At 48.6% G+C, this 22,095-nt stretch overlaps 1 protein-coding gene across 6 annotated transcripts in view; it reads right to left on the bottom strand.

The window, feature by feature from the left end:
• The window catches only part of dysf (dysferlin, limb girdle muscular dystrophy 2B (autosomal recessive)), a 280,694-nt gene that overhangs the window by 191,772 nt on the left and 66,827 nt on the right, over nucleotides 1–22,095 (bottom strand). For all 6 annotated transcript variants that reach the window (XM_052038414.1, XM_052038407.1, XM_052038430.1 and 3 more), the window contains exons 6-10: nucleotides 14,873–15,066; nucleotides 13,580–13,708; nucleotides 7,825–7,887; nucleotides 6,401–6,451; nucleotides 6,289–6,319 (exon numbers count right to left, since the gene is read on the bottom strand). In XM_052038414.1, coding sequence (XP_051894374.1) covers nucleotides 6,289–6,319; nucleotides 6,401–6,451; nucleotides 7,825–7,887; nucleotides 13,580–13,708; nucleotides 14,873–15,066 — 468 coding nt within the window. The remainder of the gene's footprint in view (nucleotides 1–6,288; nucleotides 6,320–6,400; nucleotides 6,452–7,824; nucleotides 7,888–13,579; nucleotides 13,709–14,872; nucleotides 15,067–22,095) is intronic.

Below are 22,095 nucleotides of genomic sequence, written 5' to 3'. Positions count from 1 at the left end.
TCTGATCATCTTGTACACCTCTATCAAGCCACCTCTCATTCTCCTTCTCTCCAAAGAGAAAAGCCCTAGATCACTCAGCCTATCCTCAGAAGACATGCTCTCCAATCCGCAGCATCCTGGTAAATCTCCTCTGCACCGTCTCTAAAGCTTCCACATCCTTCCTCTAGTGAGGCGACCAGAACTGAACACAATATTCTAAGTGTGGTCTAACCAGGGTTTTATAGAGCTGCAACATTACCTCTTGAATTCAATCCCCCGACTAATGAAGGCCAACACACCATACGCCTTCTTAAAAACCCTATCAACTTGAGGGATCTCTGCACTTGGACCCCAAGATCCCTCTGTTCCTGCTCCCTGCTAAGAATCCTGCCATTAAGCACTGGTATTCTGCCTTCAAATTCGACCTTCCAAAGTGAATCACTTCACAGTGCCTGAACAGATCCCTGCGGAACACCACTGGTCACCGACCTCCAGGCAGAATACGCTCCATCTACAGCCACCCTCTGTCTTCTATGGGCGAGCCAATTCCAAATCCATACAGCCAAGTTTCCCTGGATCCCATGCCTCCCAACCTTCTGAATGAGCCTATCATGGGGAACCTTATCGAATGCTTTACTAAAGTCCATAGACACCACATCCACTGCTCTACCCTCATCAATGTGTTTTGTCACATCCTCAAAGAATTCAATTATGCTCGTGAGGCATGACCTGCCCCTCACCAAGCCATGCTGACCGTCCCTAATCAGCCTATGCTTCTCCAAAGGCTCATAAATCCTGTCCCAAATAATCTTTTCCAATAATTTGCCCACCACTGAAGTAAAACTCACTGGTCTGTAATTCCCAGGGTTATCCCAACTCCCTTTCTTGAACAAAGGAACAACATTTGCCACCCTCCAATCATCTGGCACTACTCCTCTGTAGTCTGTGAGGATGCAAAGATCATTGCCAAGGACTCAAATCTCTTCCCTCGCTTCACGTAGTATCCTGTGATATATCCCATCCAGCCCCAGGGACTTATAAGATAAGATTTCTTTATTAGTCACATGTACATCGAAACACACAGTGAAATACATCTTTTGCGTGGAGTGTTCTGGGGGCAGCCCGCAAGTGTCGCCGCGCTTCTGGCGCCATCATAGCACGCCCACAACTTCCTAACCTGTATGTCTTTTGAATGTGGGAGGAAACCAGAGCACCCGGAGGAAACCCTCGCAGTCATGCGGAGAACGTACAAACTCCTTACAGACAGCGGGCGGAATTGAACCCGGGGCACTGGTGCTGTAATAGTGTTACGCTAACCACTACATGACTGTCTATCAGACAGCGTGTCAGAAGAAGAGAAATACAGACAGAGATGGAGAGAGGGAGAGAGAGAGAGAGAGAGAGAGAGAGAGAGAGAGAGAGAGAGAGAGAAAGGGAGAGGGAGAGAAAGGGAGGGGGAGAGAAAGGGAGGGGGAGAGAAAGGGAGGGGGAGAGGGAGAGAGTGGGAGGGGGAGAGGGAGAGGAAAGGAGGGGGAGAGGGAGGGGGGAGAGGGAGGGGGGGAGAGGGAGGGGGGAGAGGGAGGGGGGAGGGGAGGGGGGGGAGAGGGAGCGGGGAGAGGGAGGGGGGAGAGGGAGGGGGGAGAGGGAGGGGGGGGAGAGGGAGGGGGGGAGAGGGAGGGGGGGAGAGGGAGGGGGGGAGAGGGAGCCATACAGACATGGAAGGAGCCACACTGACAGCAGAGAGAGAGAAACACAGAAAAAGGCAATGAAAGATCGACACAAGGACACAGACAGCAGACTGACAGGACAGTCAGTCAGAAAGAAAGCAAGAGACAGACAGCCGGGGAGTCAGACGAGGGAGTTAGGAGAGAAAAAGTGAAAGGCAGACAGCAGGCAGACAGAGGGAGTCAGGCAGAGACATGGGCCATGATCTGACACACATCTTATCAAACCCACCGAATGTCTAAAAGGTCAGTGATCCTGAGATTCCACTGGGATGAGCCCGGCTGAAATTTCTGTGGGATAAGAACAGTCCCATCTGCCCCCTACCCTCCCTCCAAATAAACTTCGGGGGTATTTCCCAATGAGGGGGAAAGCTCCCCCGAACTGCCTGCCCAGAGTCTGCACAACCTGTGGCTCAGCTTGCCACCATGATCACTCTGACAACAGAGGTTGCAACTGGCCAACATTGCAAACTCCCTCCTGTGGTTTGAGCCAGGCCTCTGTGCGTTATTTAAATGGAAGTGACAATGCTCCCAGTCATCTGATTCAGCACATCACTTATCCGCTGTTCAGAACATTAAGGGCTCCACACCCATTGTACATGGAACATTACAGCACAGGAACAGGCCCTTTGGCCCATGATGTCTGTGCCAAGCACGATGCCAAATTAAACAAATCCCTTCTACCTGCACATGGTCCATATCCCTTCATACCCTGCATATTCATGTGCTTATCTAAAAGCCTCTTAAACATTGTTATGTTGTATCTGCCTCCACCACCACCCCTGGCAGCCTGTTCCAAACACCCACCGCTCTCTGTGTAAAAAAACTTGCCCCACACATCTCCTCCAAACTCCCCCCCTTTCACCTTAAAGCTATGCCCTCTTGTATTCGACATTTCTACCCCGGAAAAATAGATCCTAACAACCCACGCTATCTGTCTCTCATAATTTTTGGAAATTCTGTCAGGTCTCCCCTCAGACTTCAACATTCCAGACAAAATAGAGAAAGTTTGTCCAACCTCTCCTGATGGCTAATATGCTCTAATCCAGGCAGCATCCTGGTGAACCTCTTCTGCACCCTCTCCAAAGCCTCCACACTCTTCCTGTAATGGGGTGACCAGAACTGCACACAATACTCCAAGTGTGGCCTAACCAAAGTTTTATACAGCTGCATCATGACTTCCTGACCTTTATACTCAGTGCCCCAACCGATGAAGGCAAGCATGCCGTACGCCTTTTTTTTACCACCCTATCTACTTGCGTGGCCACTGTTGTTAAGTCGTAGAATCATTTATCATGTAAATGGGCCCTTCAGCCCAACTGGTCCATACTGACCAAGATTCCCATCTAAGCTAGTCCCATTTGCCTGCCTTTGGCCCATATCCCTCTGAACCTTTCCTGTCCGAGTACCTTTTAAATGTTGTTAATGTCCCTGCCTCAACTACTTCCTCTGGCAGCTCATTTCGATATACACACCATTCTCTGGGTGAAAAAGTTGCCCCTCAGGTTCCTACTAAATATGAACCCTCTCACCTTAAACCTATGCCCTCTAGTTTTTGAATTCCCCACCCTGGGAAAAAGACTGTGCACATGCACCCTATCTATGCCCCTCCTAACTTTATACACCTCTATTAGACCACCTCATTCTCCTACGCTCCAATGAAAACAGTCTCGACCTGTTCAACCTCTTTCCATAACTCAGTCCCTTGAGTCCCGGCAACATCCTCATAAGTCTCCTCTGCACTCTTTCCAGCTTAATGACATCTTTCCTATATGTTAATCGTCCTGCCATTAACTGACAACTTGACAATTCCATTTGATTGGCAGTCACAGAGAGAACGTGCAAACTCCACACACACAGACAGCACCCGAGGTCAGGATTGAACCTGAGTCTCTGGCACTCAGAGGTGGAGACACAAGAAACTACAGATGCTGGAATCTGGAGCTAAAAACAAGCTGCTGGAGGAACTCAACAAGTTGAGCAGCATCTGTGGAGTCCTGATGCAGTGTCTCGACCTGAATCTCTCTGCCTCCACAGATTTGTCTTTGTCGAGGAAGGATTTTATGGTGGAACAGACAAAGGACCCCCAGTTGACAGAATTGAAAGAAAAAGCACTCTCATGTGAGGAGATTGAACAAGTGCCAACTGGATACTATGTCAAAAATGGAGTGTTAATGAGGAAATGGAGACCTCCTCATGTTCCTGTTACTGAGGAATGGGAAGTTATTCATCAGGTTGTTGACCCGCTGAGTTCCTCCACAGTTTGTGTGTTGCACTCAGAGGTGACGGCTGTACCACTGTATACCCCCAATCTCTGCTGCATCTTTCTATGGTTCTGCTTCAGCCAATAATCCAGCAATTTAAACCATATAGCATCATTAACATAGTAAAATACCCCAATGTACTTCACACAGAGGGTGGATTAGGATATAGATATGGGGACAGAGAGAGTCAGACAGTTGGAAGGTATAGAGAGTACAGGAGGGAGTAACCCTACCCAACAGGACAGTAAGCATGAATAAAACAGAGTATACAAAGTACCGGATGAATGTAGAGCCTCTGGACTCCACTGACGTAGAGGGCACTAGACAGTCTTCCAGATGAGGCACCACTTCACCTGTGAATCCAAAGGCATCATCTACCTATCACCACCCTGTGGCCCACCCCACCTCCCCTTTTTTGTCCACCTATCACTGCTCTGCTTCCCCCCCATATATTGGGCTTCCCCTTTTCCTATCTTCAGTCCTGAAGAAGGGTCCTGACCCGAAACTTGACCGCCTGCTTTTCTCCACGGATGCTGCCTGGCCTGCTGAGTTCCTCCAGCATCATCGTGTTTTTCATCTAGATTCCAGCATCTGCAGTCTTTTATTTCTCTGTCACTTATTGCACCCGACGGTCCCTGTGCGGCCTCCTCTACATCTACAAGCAGATTGAGGGACCGCTTCATCGAGCACCTTCACTCCGTCTGCCGCAAAAGCCAGGATCTCCTGGTGGCCAGCCACTTCAATTCCACATCCCACTCCCACGCCGACATGTCGATCCATGGCCTCCTCTACTGCCATGTAGATGCCAGATGCAGGTTGGAGGAACAACACCTCATATTCTGTCTTGGGATCTCGATGGCCTCAACATCGATTTCTCTAACTTCCGGTAACCCCTCCCCTCTTTCCCCTTGACCTGCCCATCAATTCCCCACCTCCTTCCCTTTATTCCATGGTCCACTGCCCTCTCCCACCGGATTCCTTCTTCTTCAGCACTTTGTCTCTTCCACCCATCATCTCTCAGCTTCTCATGTCACTCCCTTTCACCACTCCCTCCCCCACCCACCTACCTTCCCCCTCTCACCTGGACTCACCTGTCACCTGCCAGCCTGTGCTCCTCCCCCTCCCCCCACCTTCTTATTCTGGCTTCTGCCCTCTTCCTTTCTAGTCCTGATGAAGGGTCTCGGCCCGAAACGTCGACTGTTCATTTCCCTCCATAGATGCTGCCTGACCCGCTGAGTTCCTCCAGCGTTTTGTACGTAATGCTCCAGATTCCAGTATCTGCAGAATCTCTTGTGATTTCCCTTCAACCATTTAGTTCTTGAACTGACCAGCACAACCCTGATCACCAGCGGTTAGCAACACAATGACCATTTTGATCACTTTGCACTAAAATGAACTTTATTCTTTTTGTTCCAATTGTGTTCTTTCTCGTAAAACTTGTGTTTAATTTATGTTTAATTTATGTTTTTCTTGTGAATGCTGCTTATCTGATGCTCTGTGCCTGTGATGCTGCTGCAAGTAAGTTTTTCATTTCATCTGTGCACACATGGATATGACAATAAACTCAACTTTGACTTTGATTTTGGATTACCCACTGAGCGAAGGGAGACGATCGTGCTGCCTTCAAATGAACTCTTGATCTCCAAATCTACTTCATCGAGGCTCTTTCACTTTACTTCTCTACCTGCACTGCACTTTCTCTGTAACTGTAACATGATGTTCTGCATTCTGTTTTCTTTTAACTCCCTCAATGTACTTGATATGGAATGATCTGCCTGGACGGCACTCAAACAAAAGCTTGTCACTGTATCTCGGTACCTGTGACAATAATAAACCAATTCAATACAATTCTATAGGAGAAGCTAAATGAAACATAAAATCGAACATTACCACCGCACTGCCCTCAATGACTGATATATAGCAACACACAATCTGCTGGAGGAACTCAGCAGGTTGAGCAGCATCTGTGGGGAGGAAAGGAATTGTCAACATTTTGGGTGGAGACTGCCAGTCCTGATGCAGAGTCTCAAACTGAAACACTGACAGTTCCTTTCTGCCACAGATGCTGCTCAACCCGCTGAGTTCCTCCAGCAGATTGTTTGTTGCTCCAGATTCTGGCATCTGCAGTCCCTAGTGTCGCGAACAATATATGCAGTAGCTTTCATGAAGTAAAGTGTCCTAAGAGGGCAGCATTATACAAGGATAATTGGTGCTGGGATGAAACTAGAGAGCCAATTCGGATCGTGGTCAGAGGGGTAAATTTATGCAGAAGTGAGGGCTAAAAATTTCAGGATCACTGCAATTCCTTAAACACCACTTACTTGGCTCGGAGTAAACCGTCCCAATGTCCAGCTGCAACAGAAAAGACAAGTAATTAATTCAACTGTCATTAGCATGCTTAAATCCGAAGAGGAATTTCCGAGGCTGCCTCACCTTGAACTCCCCAATCACAGAGTCCGTGCGCAGAGTGTGAGAGTTGTATATCTGCAGAACAGAAATGAAATCATGAGGAGAAGGCATCCGACAGGGGTGGATCACGGATAGCTATTTGGGACTTTGTGCGGGATTTGACTCAGGCTGCGTTTTGTCCGACTCAGCCACTGAGGGTCTGGTGAAGGTTAACAGCTCCTCGACGTGAGAGAGGAGTGTGTCAGGGATGCCCCAGGTCCAGCCAGCGTATTCCATGTGCGTGGAGCCATTTTTATGCTTTTTCCAAAGGGGATTGAGGGATCTGGTTCTGTGTGGGCCAGGCGTGGAGGTGGTCTGCTCAGCTTACGCCCATGACATGCTCCTCACGGGTCACAGACCCCGCTGAACTGCGGAGCACGCGCGAGTGCCAGTGGGCCTTTTCGGACACGTCCTCCGCACGCGTCATTTGGGAGGAACGTTTCAGACTCTCCGTGGGTCAGTGGCGGGTGGACTCCTTGCCGAAGGAGGTGAGACCATGTGTGTGGAGCACCATGCACCTCCTCTACCTGGCGGTCTACTGAGGAAGCCTGGCCGGCAAACTGACAAGAACTAGATCAACCAAGATGCTGGAGGAACTCAGTGGGTCAATCAGCATCTATGGAGGGAAATAGACAGTCAACAATTCGGGTCAAGGCCCTTCATCTGGAACTGGAGGTGAAAATCACCACCCAGCTTGGGCGCCGGACAGGACCACTCCGAGGGCTCTCCTACAATGGCTGAGCACTGGTCATAAACCAACTGGTGACCTCCATGCTGTGGCACCAATTAAGATATAGATATTAAGATATTTATTTATTAGTCACATGTACATCGAAACACACAGTGAAATGCATCTTTTGTGTAGAGTGTTCTGGGGCAGCCCACAAGTGTGGCCACGTTTTCGGCATCAACATAGCATGCTCACTTCCTAACTCATACATCTTTGGAATGTGGAAGGAAACCAGAGCACCCAGAGGAAACCCACACAGACACGGAGAGCATGTACAAACCCCTTACAGACAACGGCTGGAATTGAACCCGGGTCACTGGTGCTGTAATAGCGTTACGCTAACCACTACACTACCGTGCCACCAAAGTTGGTCACTTTGGTTCCAAACCCTGATTTTGGCGCCGAGATCCAGAAGAAGCTCATGGAGTTCAGGGACCAGAGGAAGACCCGGGTCACTGCTCTGTGGTTGTGAGTCTCCTGATTGAGGAGGATGGTCAGGTCACTCCCATCACACACTCCCGGGGTCAGACACAGAGTGAAGCTCCCTCTACACTGTCCCATCACACACTCCTGGGGTCAGATACTGGGTGAAGCTCCCACTGTCCCATCACACACTCCCAGGGCAGGAACTACACAGGTTTGACACAGAGAAAAGTTTCTTATACACAAAGGCACTCACCATGATGAATATCGGCTCATCAAAAAGATCAGCTGGAGTATCGTAGAAGTTGAAGAAAAAGGTCTGGGGAAGAGCAGAGAGAGGAACGTCAGTGGTTCCCTTGTGTTGGACAATTAATAGGAACATGGTATGTATATTGGTTCAATACATAATGAAGTGTGTGCCAGTGGGATTCACTCCAGTGGCAGCAGGAACTAGTGGGAGTTGGATTGGTATTGGTTTATTATTGTCACTTGTACTGAGTTACAGTGAAAAACTTATCTTGCATACCAATTGTACAGATCAATTCATTACACAGTGCAGTTACATTGAGTTAGTACAGAGTGCATTGATGTAGTACAGGTAAAAACAACAACAGTACAGAGTAAAGTGTCACAGCTACAGAGAAAGTGCAATGCAATAAGTTGCAAGGTCACAACAAGGTAGATCATGAGGTCATAGGCCATCTCATTATATAAGGGAACCATTCAATAGTCTTATCACAGTGGGGTAGAAGCTGTCCTTAAGTCTGGTGGTACGTGCCCTCAGGCTCCTGTATCTTCTGCCTGATGGGAGGGGGGAGAAGAGAGAATGACTCCAGTGGGTGGGGTCTTTGATTATACTGGCCGCTTCACCACGACAGCGAGAGCTAAAGACAGAGTCCAAGGAGGGGAGGCTGGTGTCCGTGATGCAGTGGGCTGTGTCCACAACTCTCTGCAGTTTCTTGTGGTCCTGGGCACAGCAGTTGCCGTACCAAGCCAGTGATACATCCAGATAGGATGCTTTCTATGGTGCATCAGTGGAAGTTGGTGAGAGTCAAAGGGGACAAACCGAATTTCTTTAGCCTCCTGAGGAAGTAGAGGCATTGGTGAGCTTTCTTGGCTGTGGCAGCAATGTGATTTGACCAGGACAGGCTGTTGGTGATGTTCACTCCTAGGAACTTGAAGCTCTCAACCCCCTCAACCTCTCGATGTAGGTTGATGGATGTGTGACCAAGGTGTCAGATGGGAGTGGAACTACTTGCTCATCCAGTTGGGAAACACCAGCCTGGATTTGTTGGTCCAATCAATCTGCTTTGATATTCCAATTTCCATGGATTTGTTCCAGGGATTTGGGCTGAGAGAGCAGGGAATCTCCAACCCAGTTAGCATTGAAAGGATTGTGTAACTATGTACAGCCTTTCATCACCTTGACACCTTCCAAAGCTTTGCACAACCCACTGAGATCACCTGTACTGTGCATGACACCCAGCGAGACAGGAACTGTCCAACTGCACATTGAGCAGTGTAATGCAGAGATAGTGTGGAGTTACCCACTTTGGTCCAAAAATTACAAAGGCAGTGTGTTATTTAAATAGTGAGGGATTGGACATTCTCTCTTCTCCCCCCCCCCCTTCCATCGGGCAGAAGATACAAAAGCCTGAAAGTACGTACCACCAGGCTCAAGGACAGCTTCTACCCCACTGTTATAAGACTATTGAACGGTCCCCTAGTACAATAAGATGGACTCTTGACCTCACAATCTACCTCGTTATGGCCTTGCACCTTATTGCCTGCCTGCACTGCACTTTCTCTGTAACTTCAAGTACTCCGTAACCTTATTCTGCATGCTGTTGTTGATTAACCTTGTACTACCTCAATGCACTGCGTATTGAATTGTATGCAAGACAAGTTTTTCACTGCACCTTGCTGCATGTGCCAATAATAAACCAATTTACCGACTTATTGCCATGATCCCCATACCCCTTGATATCTTTTATGTCTAGAAATCCATTTGCCTCCTTCTCAAATGCATCCAGTGACTTGGCTTCCACCACCCTCTATGGTGGAGAGTTGCAGGTTCACTGTCAGCCCAAAATCTTTCACCCCATCCCCACCCCTGCCCCCGTGAGAGGTTCTAGACCTCTGAGCCAGGGAAAACATCCTCCCCACATCCAGACAGTTGAGCCCCATCTGAATTTTGTGTGTTTCAGTGTGACCCTCTCTCTCTTTCATCCGAACTCCAGTGAACACAGGCCTGGTTGAACCAATCATTCCTCAAACATCCCAGCTATGCCAGGAATCAGTCCAGTGAACCTTCACTCTGCTCCCCCATGCACATCTATCCTTTCTTAGATAAGAAGACCAGAACTGAAAGCAGTACTCCCAGTGTGGTCTCACCAAAGCCCTGTATAATTGGAGCAAGATATCCTTGCTCCTGTACTCAAAACCTCTCACAATGAAGGACAAGATATCATTTGTCTTTTCAATTACTTGCTGCACCCATGGGTTTGCATTCAGTGATTGGTTTTCCTTTGAATGTCAACATTGGTAAATTGGAAAATTGGTTTATTGAGAATGTCTGGGGTGGGAGGGGTCTTTGATTATGTTGGCTGATTTACCGAGGCAGCAAGAAGTGTAGACAGAGCCCATGGAAGGGAGGCTGGTTTCCATGATGTACTGAGCTGTGTCCACAACTCTCTGCAGTTTCTTGCGGTCCCAGACAGAGCAGTTGCCGTACCAAGCCGTGATGCATCTGGATAGGATGCTTTCTACGGTGCATCGATAAAAGTTTGTGAGGGTCAAAAGGGACAAGTGGTTCTACTCCCTCTGTAGCCTCCTGAGGAAGTAGAGGCAATGGTGAGCTTTCTTGCCCGTGGCATCTACATGTTTGGACTAAAACAGGCTATTGGTGATATTCACTCCTTGGAACTTGAAGCTCTCAACCCTCTCGACCTCAGCACTGTTGATGTGGACAGGAGCGTATGCACTGCATCCCCCCGTCCAGATGCTTCCTGCATTGTGTTTTTGAATGGTTGCCCTGTTGCTCTGGGATCATTCATCTTTGAGTCAAAAAGTCCTCTGGAGTTGAATCATGAGTGATATGATCATTGAGTCATAGAGCACAGAAACACATCTCTGTTGATCATCAAATACCAACCTATACTAAACCCATTTACCAGAAGCTGGTGTGTAGCCTTCCATGTCCTGGCAATTCAAGTGCTCATCAGAATGCTTCTTAAATGTTGTGAGAGTCTCTACCCCCACCAGCCCCTCAGGCAGCGAGTTCCAAACTTCAACCATCCTCTGTGAGAAAATGCTTGCTCAGATCCTCTCTAAACCCTTCACTGGGCAAAAATTGCTTCCTATCTGCCCTGTCTATGCCTCATCATTTTGCGTACCTCAATCAGGTCCTCCCCCCGCCTCCTCCGTTCCAAGGAGTACAAACCCAGCCTAACCAGTCTCTCCTCATACTGAAAATAATGAACAATGAATGCATAACCTCACCATGGAGGCTCCAATCCACAGGATCGCAAGAGGCTGCAGAGGGTTGTAGGCTCAGCCAGCTCCATCACGGCATAACCCTCCCCACCATCGAGGACATCTTCACGAGGCGGTGCCTCAAGAAGGCATCATCCATCATTAAGGACCCTCACCTCCCGGGACATGCCCTCTTCATGTTACTACCATCCGGGAGGAGGTACAGGAGCCTGAAGGTCCGAGGTGACACCTTGTCAGGCCCTGGGGATTTATCCACCTTCATTCACCTTAAGGGGAGCGATTTGATCAACTGGTGGGACACCCTGGGATTAGGAACTAAAAATTAGACAGGCATTTCAGAGATCTTTGGAAACACTCCTACGCACTGAGGCTGGGAGATATTTGCAATGCTTGGCAGCTGATTCTGAGTCAATTATTTGTGGATTTGAGAAATAGATAGTTCTTAATCAATATTTCAGAAAATGAGGGAAAAGGCAGGAAATGGAGCAAGGACACAGATGAATAAGGACTTCACGGAATGACTCAGCACGGCGTGAGTCCAATCTGATTGTGACATGGGACTGTGAATTATAGACGTACAGCTCAGAAACAGGCCCTTCAGCCCACCACATCTGTGCTGACCTTATTTCCCCAATCTACACTAATTGCATTCACATGTATTAGGGCCATATCCTTCTGAGCCTTGCCCATTCAAGTGTCTGTATCAATGTCTCTTGAACAATCTCTTTATCAATGTCTATATTTATAAATGACTTGGATGAGGGTGTGGAAGGGTGGGTTAGTAAGTTTGCAGATGATACAAAGGTTGGTGGTGTGTGGATAGTGTAGAAGGTTGCTGTAGATTACAACAGGATATTGATAGGATGCAGAGCTGGGCTGAGAAGTGGCAGATGGAGTTCAACCCGAATAAGTGTGAAGTGGTACACTTCAGGAGATTGAATTCAAAGGCAGAATACAAGGTTAATGGCAGGATTCTTAGTGGAGGAACTGAAGGATCCTGGGTCCGTGTATATAGATCCCTCAAGGTTGCCACACAGGTTGACAGGGTTGTTAAGAAGGCGTATGGTGTGTTGGCCTTCATTAGTCGGGGTATTGAGTTCAAGAGCTACGAGGTGATGTTGCAGCTCTATAGAACTCTGGTTAGACCACACTTGGAGTATTGTGTTCAGTTCTGGTCGCCCTGCTATAGGAAAGATGCCATTAAGCTGTAAACAGAGCCGAGGAAACTTGCGAGGATGTTGCCGGGACTCAAGGGACTGTTGAGAGAGTTTGAGCAGGTTGGGACTTTTTTCATTGGAGCATAGGAGAATGAGGGGTGATCTTAGAGGTGCATAACATCATGAGGGGCATAGGTAGAGTGAATGCGCACAGTCTTTTCCCCAGGGTTGGGAAATCAACTACTAGAGGATCTAAGGGAGAGATTTAATAGGAACTTAAGGGGCAACTTTTTCACCCAGAGGGTGGTCAGTGTTACGGACTCAGTGAAAGTCCCTTTAAGATAGAGAGTGTGTGTGTATGTGTGTGTGGGGCGTGCTTACGTCAATAGAAGATAAAGGACATAATGACGTTGTTGAAGTCAGAAGAAGAAGAAGGAGAGAGAGAGAGAAGGGAGAGAGACACCAGCCTGCTTGTTTTCTCTAAAGAGGGATGAGAAACAATAACTGTGTTTGCCACTGAAATCCATGTATGGAAGTTGGAAGTAATCCGGTGGAGTTCACTTTGTTGCTGACCTGTAGAAGGAAACAGGTATTTGTGTGTGGACGACCACGGTTCGGATGCTTTTCAGGGTGAGGAAGTCACTACCGAGTAAACACTGAAGTGTCGTTTGGGTTCCATCGTGGAACATTTGGATTTCGTATGTACTCTCTCTCTATGTTTTTCTACATCTACATCTTATCTTCAGACAACGGTGGTTGTTGAAGAAGCCCTTGCTCATGTTTCACCTTATGGCTTGCGGAACTGAACTTTAAGAACCATTCAGGAACTGGGAGTTTTGGACTTTGTCACACACACACACGACGAGTTTAGTTTTGGGGTTAACGTTCGAGGTTTAACATTCTTGAATTCTAACATACTAACATTTTTACTTTTATTTTACGTATTATCATAAGTAGTGATTAATAAAATAGTTTTTAAACACTAAATCATGCTCAGTGTGTTTCTTTTGTTGTTGGTTCGTGACAGTCAGTATATGGAATGAACTGCCAGAGGAAGTGGTTGAGGCAGGTACATTAACAACATTTAAAGGGTTCTTAGACAGGCACATGGATAGGAAAGGTTTAGAGGGATATGGGCCAAACAGACAAATGGGACTGGCTTCGATGGGAATCTTGGTCAGCATGGACCAGTTGAGCCGAAGGGCCTGTTTCCATGCTGTGTGACTCTATGGTAGTGCAAGGGGTGGCCCATAATGTTCAACCGGAGGGATTGATGGAGACCGTGAACTGATGGTCTGATCTGCCATTGGGACCCACTTGCTCCACACCAGCACTCGATGGGGAAGGGTTGCAGCTTACCTCGTCAAAGACTGGGTTGTTGCCTTTGCGGATGCGAGTGGTCTTTGTCTGCCCGGCAACCGTCACTTTAACCACTGGCCTGATGTTGATGCCCGGGATCTGACGACCTTCTGCCACGTGCACTCTCACCTGGAAGCAGAGGAATTTGATTAACTTTGCTGATGGAGAGGGAAGTCACAGGAGTGAGGTGGATCGGCCGGTTGAGCAGTGTTGCAATGACAACCTCGCACTCAACGTCAGCAAGAACAAGGAACTGATTGTGAACTTCAGGAACGGAAAGTCAGGAGAACACACACAAGTCCTCATTGAGGGGTCAGCAGTGGAAAGAGTGAGCAGTTTCAAGTTCCTGGGCATCAACATCTCAGAGGATCTATCCTGGGCCCAACATAGTGATGCAATCATGAAGAAGGCACGCCAGCGGCTCTACTTCATCAGGAGATACGGTTTGTCACCACTCTTGCAAATTTCTATAAATGTATGGTGGTTGCATCACATCCTGGTATGGAGGCTCCAATCCACAGGATTGCAAGAGGCTGCAGAGGGTTGTTGACTCAGCCAGCTCCATCACGGGCACCACCGTCCCCACCATTGAGGACATCTTCAAGAGGCGGTATCCACCACTAAGGATCCTCACCATCCATGACATGCCCTCCTCTCGTCACTACCATCGGGGAGGAGGTACAGGCTTTTAATTACTAGTTTAATTAGTTCTGCACAGCATCATGGGCCAAAGGGCCTGCTCCTGTGCTGTACTGTTCTATGTATAACTGCAGTAATGTGATCTTGAGGAATTAAGAATTAATTTTTAAAAACTGCAATAAAAAATGCAGTAAAAATAAAATCAGCTTCTCTATAAATTAAAACAAAAGCTTCTAAAACACTTCGACTGGCATCCACTTTCAGCAATTCCCCCATCACTCGGTACACCAATGTTACACTTCCCAAACCTTGGCCTCTTTCTCTTCGACTAAAGTGAATAACCATACGTCTACCTGCTCTAAACTCCATCTTATATCCATCCCTCCCTCTCACAACTGTATACTGACCACCTCTCCTCTCTCTTTCAGTCCAGATGAAGGGTCTTGACCTGAAACGTCGACTGTCCATTCCCCTCCACAGATGCTGCCTGACCTGCTGAGTTCCTCCAGCACATTGTGTGTTTCTCCAGGTTCCAGCATCTGCAGCCTCTTGTGTCTCCATCTGCTTGCCCACTCTCACAACCTGCCAGTCCCTTTGCACCCTCTTCCTCTCCTGCCAAACCTGGTAAGTTAAACAGCGGCTGACGGAACTGACCTGGATGTCCTGGGGCTTGTTTGGGAGGAGTTGTTTCGTCGGCCGTTTCCTCTTCTTGATCCCGTGGACCACACTGGTGGGTGGTTTCTTTGGAAAACTGGGTGGCTCGACACCTGGGGTCCCTGGCGAGGGTTCGACTTCATCGCCCGTGCCCTGAGGATCTTCGGTGTCCTCCTCTCCCTCGCCACCAGTATCTACAGAGACAGGTATTATATAAGCCTGGAGAGGTGCTGTGTGTGCACTTGGAGTACTGTGTACAGTTTTGGTCACCCTACTGTAGGAAAGATGCCATTAAGCAGAGGAGATTTACAAGTATGTTGCCAGGATCGAGGGACTGGATTATAGGGAGAGGTTGGGCAGGCTGGGACTTTGTTCCTTGGAGCGTAGGAGACCAAGGGCTGATCTTATAGAGGTGTATAAAATCATGAGGGGCATAGATAGGGTGAATGCGCTCAGTCTTTTTCCCAGGGAAAAAGTAACCAAAAACAAGAGGGCATGGGTTTAAGGTGAGAGGGGAAAGATTTAATTGAAACCGAAGAGGCAATTTTTTCACACAAAGGGTGGGTGTGGAACGAGCTGCCAGAGGAAGTGGTTGAGGCGGGTACAATTAAAACTTTTTAAAAATATTTGGACACGTACATGGACAGGAAAGATTAATAGGGATATGGACCAAATACAGGCAAATGGGACAAGCTTCGATGGGAATCTCGGTCAGCATGGACCAGTTGGGCTGAAGGGCCTGTCTCCGTGACGTATGACTCTGAGTCCATGACTCAACACACAATCTTCTGGAGGAACTCAATGGGTTGAGCAGCATCTGTGGGAGGAAAGGAATTGTCGATGTTTCGGGTTGAAACCCTGCATCAGGACTGAGAGTGGAGAGGGGAGATGGCCGGTGTAAGGTGGAGAGGAGGGGTGGTGGGACAGGAGTCCTCAGTCCACCAATCACCTCAGACTCTTGCTGACCAAGATGCCCATCTAAGCTAGTCCCATTTGACCCATATCCCTCTAAACCTTTCCTATTCATGAACCTGTCAAAATGTCTCATTCTAATTGCATCTGCCTCAACCACTTCTTCTGACAGCTTGTTCCATATCCCCACCACCCTCTGTATGAAAAACTTGCCCCTCAGGTCCCTTTTAAACCTCTCCACTCCCAGTCCTCATGCAAGGTTTCAACCCGAAACGTTGACAATTCCTTTCCTCCCCACAGATGCTGCTCGACCCGCTGAGTTCCTCCAGCAGATTGTGTGTTGCTCCAGATTCCAGCATGGTGTCTCCAGTCCCTCAGTAGGTGTTGGTGCTGGTCACTGTGCAGGACTGAGCGGTGTACAAGAAGTTGGGGGGTGGGGGGAGGCCAGGCAGCTTTCCCCAAAGTTATCCATCTCCGTCGCCAGTGCCACAGAAGTGCCGACAGGGCCACACATGGTGGGTGCTCTGAGGATCAGGGAGCTACAGACATTGCCAAGGCAGTGGAGAATCTGCAGGCCTGTGGAGTAAAACCAGGCACACAGGGCAGAGGGGATCGCGAGGGACCAGCACAAGGTTGGGCCTGAATGGCCTCCCAAGTCGCAATGGTTCTGTGATTCAATGGAACTACCTGTGGCCCGCAGGTGGTGTCCTCGGTGTGTCATGGAGGGAGAGCACAGGGAGCGCTCAGAAAGTCGGGTGCACCAGACACCCAGGGGTGGGGGAAGTGTTCAGTATGGGAGGGTTCACCAGACACCCAGGGGTGGGGATGTGCAGTATGGTGAGTGCACCAGACACCCAGGGGTGGGGGTGTTCAGTGTGGGGAGTGCACCAGACACCCAAGGGTTGGGCTGTTCAGTGTGGGGGGTGTACCAGACACCCAGGGGTGGGGGGAATGGTCACTGTGGGGGGTTCACCAGCCACCCCAGGGTGGGGGGGGGTGTACCAGACACACAGGGGTGTGGGGGGTATTCAGTGTGGGGGGTTCACCAGACACCCAGGGGTGGGGGAAATGGTCAGTGCGAGGGGCTCACCAGACAGTGGGGGTGTTCAGTATGAGGGATTCACCACACACCCAGGGGTGGGGTTCAGTGTGAGGGGTTCACCACACACCCAGGGGTGGGGGTGTTCCGTGTGGGGGGGTGCACCAGACACCCAGGCTGGGGGGAACGGTCAGTGTGGGGGGCGTACCAGACACCCAGGGTGGGGGGCGTACCAGACACCCAGGGTGGGGGGGGAGGCGGGGTCAGTGTGTGGGTGTTTGAACTAGACACCCAAGGGTGGAGGGGAGTCATAGACTCATTGTACAGCACAGAAACAGGCCCTTCGGCCCAGTCTGTCTGTGCCGACCTTTCTGCCCATGTACACCAATCCCATTTGCCCTCAGGAGGACACATCTTCAAATGCCTGACTAAATGCCTGTTAAACACAGTGACCGTATCTCACTCCACCTCCTCCCCCTGCAGCGCGTTCCAGCTATCACTCACTCCCTGTGTGAAAAACTTTCCCCACAGATCCCCTATAAAACTCCGCTGTTATAAGACTCTTAAACGGACCTCTCACATGAGAAAGATAAACTCTTGATCTCCCAATCTATCTCATCGTAGCCCTTGCACCTTACTGTCGACCCGCACTGCATTTTCTCTGTAACTGTGACACTATATTCTGAATTCTGTTTTCTCTTTCCTGTTGACTAACTCAGTTTATGTATGGATCTGTCTGGATGGCACGCAAACAAAAGCTTATCACTGTATCTCTGACAATGATAAACCAATTACTAATGACCATCTACACTAATCTGACTTGCCTGCACTAAGACTTTATCCTTCTAAGCCTTGCCTATTCCAGTGTCTGCCTAACTCTCTCTCAAATGTAGTGATTGCATCTGATTCTGCCAACTCCTCTGGCAGCACCTTTCAGATATTGTGTGAAAAAACTACCCCTTTAAAACTCCCTTCTCTCACCTAAGTCTTTCCCCTATGTACTGTGCTAAATAAACCTATATACCAAATGCCTTGTATACTTTATATTCTGTGTGTTGTCTGAATCTACATGTCTGTGATGCTGCTGCAAGCACATAGAGGAACTCCATGGGTCAGGCAGCATCTATGGAAGGAAAAACAAACAGCCGACGTTTCGGGTTGGGACCCTTCGTCTGGACGGGAGAGGAAGAGAGCTATCACCTCCCAGGTTCTCACATCACTACCTTGCATCTCCCCTCCCCACCCACCACCTGGACTCACTTATCTCCTGCCAGCCTGTGTTCCTCCACCCCCCCCCCCCCCCAACCTTCTTATTCCGGCTTCTGCCCTCTTCCTTTCCAGTCCTGATGAAGGGTCTCGACCCGAAACGTCGACTGTTCATTTCCCTCCACGGATGCTGCCTGACCCGCTGAGTTCCTCCAGCGTTTTGTGTGCGTTGCTCCAGATTCCAGCATAGAACATAGTACAGGCCCTTCAGCCCACAATGTTGTGCTGACATCTTACCCTGCTCTAAGATCTATCTAACCCTTCCCTCCCACATAGCCCTCCATTTCTCTATCATTCATGTGTCTATCTAAGAATCTCTTAAATGTCCCTAATGTATCTGCCCCCACAACCTCTGCCGGCAGTGCGTTCCACGCACCCACCACTCTCTGTGTAAAAAACTTACCCTGCAGAACCTCTTGTGACTCTTGTTTTCATTGGACCTGTACCTCACTGTACTTGTGCACATGACAATAAACTTGACTTCACCCTTTTGTTCTTGATACCCCTACCTTGTCGTAAAGTGTGATGGGCTGAAGGGCCTGTTTCTGTACTGCTCCACTCTCTGACTCAAAGCTACCAATTCAAGTTCTAACTACAGACTGTGCCCCTTGCTATTTACAATTCCTCTCGAGACATTGTTTGATTCTTGAAGGAAGGGGTTAAGAAAAGCAAGTAATTTCTGTGGGACTGTCTTTCATCCCAATGGAATGTGGCAGAAATTCCTTCCCAATCTCTCTTGGCTCTACACCCAGTACTAGGCTTTATGGAAATAAACAGTTTTTGAAGGGAGCAGGAGGTTAATGTCTGCTTGCTTCATTAAGTACATACACAGGCAGAGCTGGGAAACTCACTCCGCCAACAGAAACTTAGTTAAAATGTGGAGGATGTGGAGGCGTTGGAGAGGGTGCAGAGGAGATTTACCAGGATGCTGCCTGGATTAGAGAGTATGGAATATGAGGAGAGGTTTAAGGTGCTGGGGCTTTATTCACTGGAAAGGAGGAGGATGAGAGGAGACATGATAGAGGTATATAAAATATTGAGAGGAATAGATAGAGTAGACAGTCAGCACCTCCTTCCCAGGGCACCAATGCTCAAGACGAGAGGGCATGGCTTTAAGGTTATGGGTGGGAGGTTCAGGGGAGATGTCAGGGGGAGGTTTTTCACCCAGAGAGTGGTTGGTGCGTGGAATGCACTGCCTGGGGTGGTGGTGGAGGCAGTTACATTGGACAGGTTCAAGAGTTTGTTGGATAGGCACATGGAGGAATGTGAGATAGAGGGATATGCGGGAGGAAGGGGTTAGATAGTGTGAGGGTGGTTTGATGGACGGCACAACATGGTGGACCAAAGGGCCTGTTTTGTGCTGTATGGTTCTATGGTAAAATCAAGCAGGTTATTACCTGCTCTGAACTCCGCCCTTCCATTTGCCCTTGGTTGGAACCTGCAAGGGCCTGCAGGCAAAATAAACTATGGAGTTTAATTTGGATATGAGCGAGGTGTTGCATTTTAGGAAGACAAATCAGCATAGGACTTTCACAGTGAACGGTAGGGCCCTGGGGAGTGTTGCAGAACAGAGGGACCTGGTTCCAGAGAGATACATGGTTCACTGAAAGTGGTGTCGCAGGTTGAGAGGGTGGTGAAGGCAGCGTTCGGCACGCTGGCCTTCATCGGTCAGGGCATTGAGTATAGAAGCTGGGAAGTTATGTTGCAGTTGTACAAGATGTTGGTGGGCCTGCATTTGGAATAGGGTGTTCAGTTTTGGTCGCCCTGCTATAGTCAGAGAGGAATACAGCACTGAAACAGACCCTTCGCCCCAACTCGTCCATGCCGACCAAGGTGCCCATCCAAGCCTGTCCCATTTGCCCACATCCCTCCAAACCTTTCCTATCCGTGTACCTGTCCAAGTGGCGTTTAAATGTTGTTCATGTACGTGCCTCGACCACTTCCTCTGGCAGCTCGTTCCTGGAACACACCACCATCTGGGTGAAGAAGTTGCCCCTCAGGTTCCTATTAAATCTCTCCCCTCTCACCTTAAACCTATGCTCTCTAGATCTTGGTTCCCTTTCCCTGGGAAAAAGTCTGAGTGTATTGACCCTATCTATGCCCCTCATAATTTCATACACCTCTGTAAGATCAGCCCTTAGTCTCCTGCGCTCCAATGAAAATACAAGTCCCAGCCTGCTCAACCTCTCCCTGTAACTCAGTCCCTCAAGTCCTGGCAACATCCTCGTAAATCTTCTTTGCATTCCTTCCAGCTTAATGGCATCTTTCCTGTAGCAGGGTGACTAAAACTGTGCACGGTACTCCAAGTGCGGCCTCACCGATGTCTTGTACAACTACACATAGGTATTGGAGAAGATGGGGGAGGGGGTAGGTGAAAGCTCTCTGACAGAGTGAGACTTCATGGCCTAATGTGGGATGTGCAAGAGTTAAAATCAGATTAAGTTTCTTTGTCTGTGGAATGTGTTGTTCATGGCAAGACCGTCAAACAACAAGAATAAAAAAGAGAAAAACTGAGCCAAAACGATGACAGAAGGAAAACGGACAGTTCTAACGCAAACAGCGAGTCATCTAAAGTTGTAGGGTCCAATACTGTTGTAGAGTCCAGAAAGCTGCAGAAGATGAGGTGCTATTCCTCGAGCATGCATTGGGCCTAATTGTGACAACACAGGAGAGAGGTCAGTGGGAGTGGGATGGGGAATTAAAGTGGCAGGAAGCTCAGCATCACTCCTGAGGACAGCAGAGTGAGGCTTAACCTGATTTCAACTTCCCCTTCACTGCCACATTAGGTCAACCAGTCTCACTCTATTGGAGATACTCCATTTGTTTCATCCATTCCCTTCCCCCACCTCCTCCGTTATCTAAGCTAACTTTTTGGCAATTGGCAATTGGTTTATTATTGTCACACGCACCAAGACGCAGTGAAAAGCTTTGTTTTGCATGTCTTCCACACAGATCATTCCAAACTTCACTACGTCGAGGTAGAAGGGAAAAGTAATAACAGAATGCAGAACATGACGTTACAGTCACAGGGAACTATAGCTCTCTTGCGTCCTGATGCAGCGTCTCGACCTGAAACGTCGACCACCCCTTTGCCTCTCAGATGCTGCCTGACCTGCTGAGTTCCTCCAGCAGTTTAGTTTTTGTTCCTCTCTTTCCCATTTAGGACAAACAATCCCGGACCTGAGCCATCAACTGTTTCTCTTTCCACAGATGCAGATGAGGTTCTCTGCCTGTGTTGTGTATTGCTTACCTCATTAGTATAACAGGTCAGGCTATACTGATAGAGAGAGCATGGCCAAGACTGTGCAGAGCAGCCTCACACACTGCCCTTCCAGAGTCAATGGGTAATTAAAGTAGAATCAATACTGAGCAATGGGAACATTGGGTCGATAATTCTGCCTCTCTCTTCTGGTAGAGTTTGTACGTTCTCCCTGTGTCTGCGTGGGTTTCCTCCGGGTGCTCCGGTTTCCTCCCACATTCCAAAGACGTACGGGTTAGGAAGTCGTGGGTGTGCTATGTTGGCGCCGGAAGCGTGGCAACACTTGCGGGCTGCCCCCAGAACACTCTGCGCAAAAGATGCATTTCACTGTGTGTTTCGATGTACATGTGACTAATAAAGAAATCTTATCTTATATAAAAACATCAGACAGAGATAGAACATAAGGTGGAAGAATCTGGTGCTATATTACAGCTCAACAATAAGATTTCCCCGTAACGTGGCACTGGGGAATCACACCAGACAGATCTGAACTCAATGCCCACGACCTGATGGACTTACTGATCTTATTTTTCATATAGAGTCACAGCACGGAAACAGGTCCTTCAGCCCAACTTGTCCATGCTGAACTAAGTCCCATTTGCCCACATTTGGCCCAATCCCTCTAACCCTTCCCTATCCATGTACCTATCCTAGTGTATTTTAAATGTTGTTATTGTACCCGCCTCAACGACTTCCTCTGGCGGCTCACTCCCTATACTCACTGCCCTCTGTGTGAAAAGTTACCCT

The sequence above is a fragment of the Pristis pectinata genome, chromosome 2 (assembly GCF_009764475.1).
Source record: "Pristis pectinata isolate sPriPec2 chromosome 2, sPriPec2.1.pri, whole genome shotgun sequence".
Lineage (NCBI taxonomy): Eukaryota > Metazoa > Chordata > Chondrichthyes > Rhinopristiformes > Pristidae > Pristis > Pristis pectinata.
The sequence above is the reverse complement of the archived record's forward strand: the minus strand, read 5'-3'. Positions and strand labels throughout refer to the sequence as shown.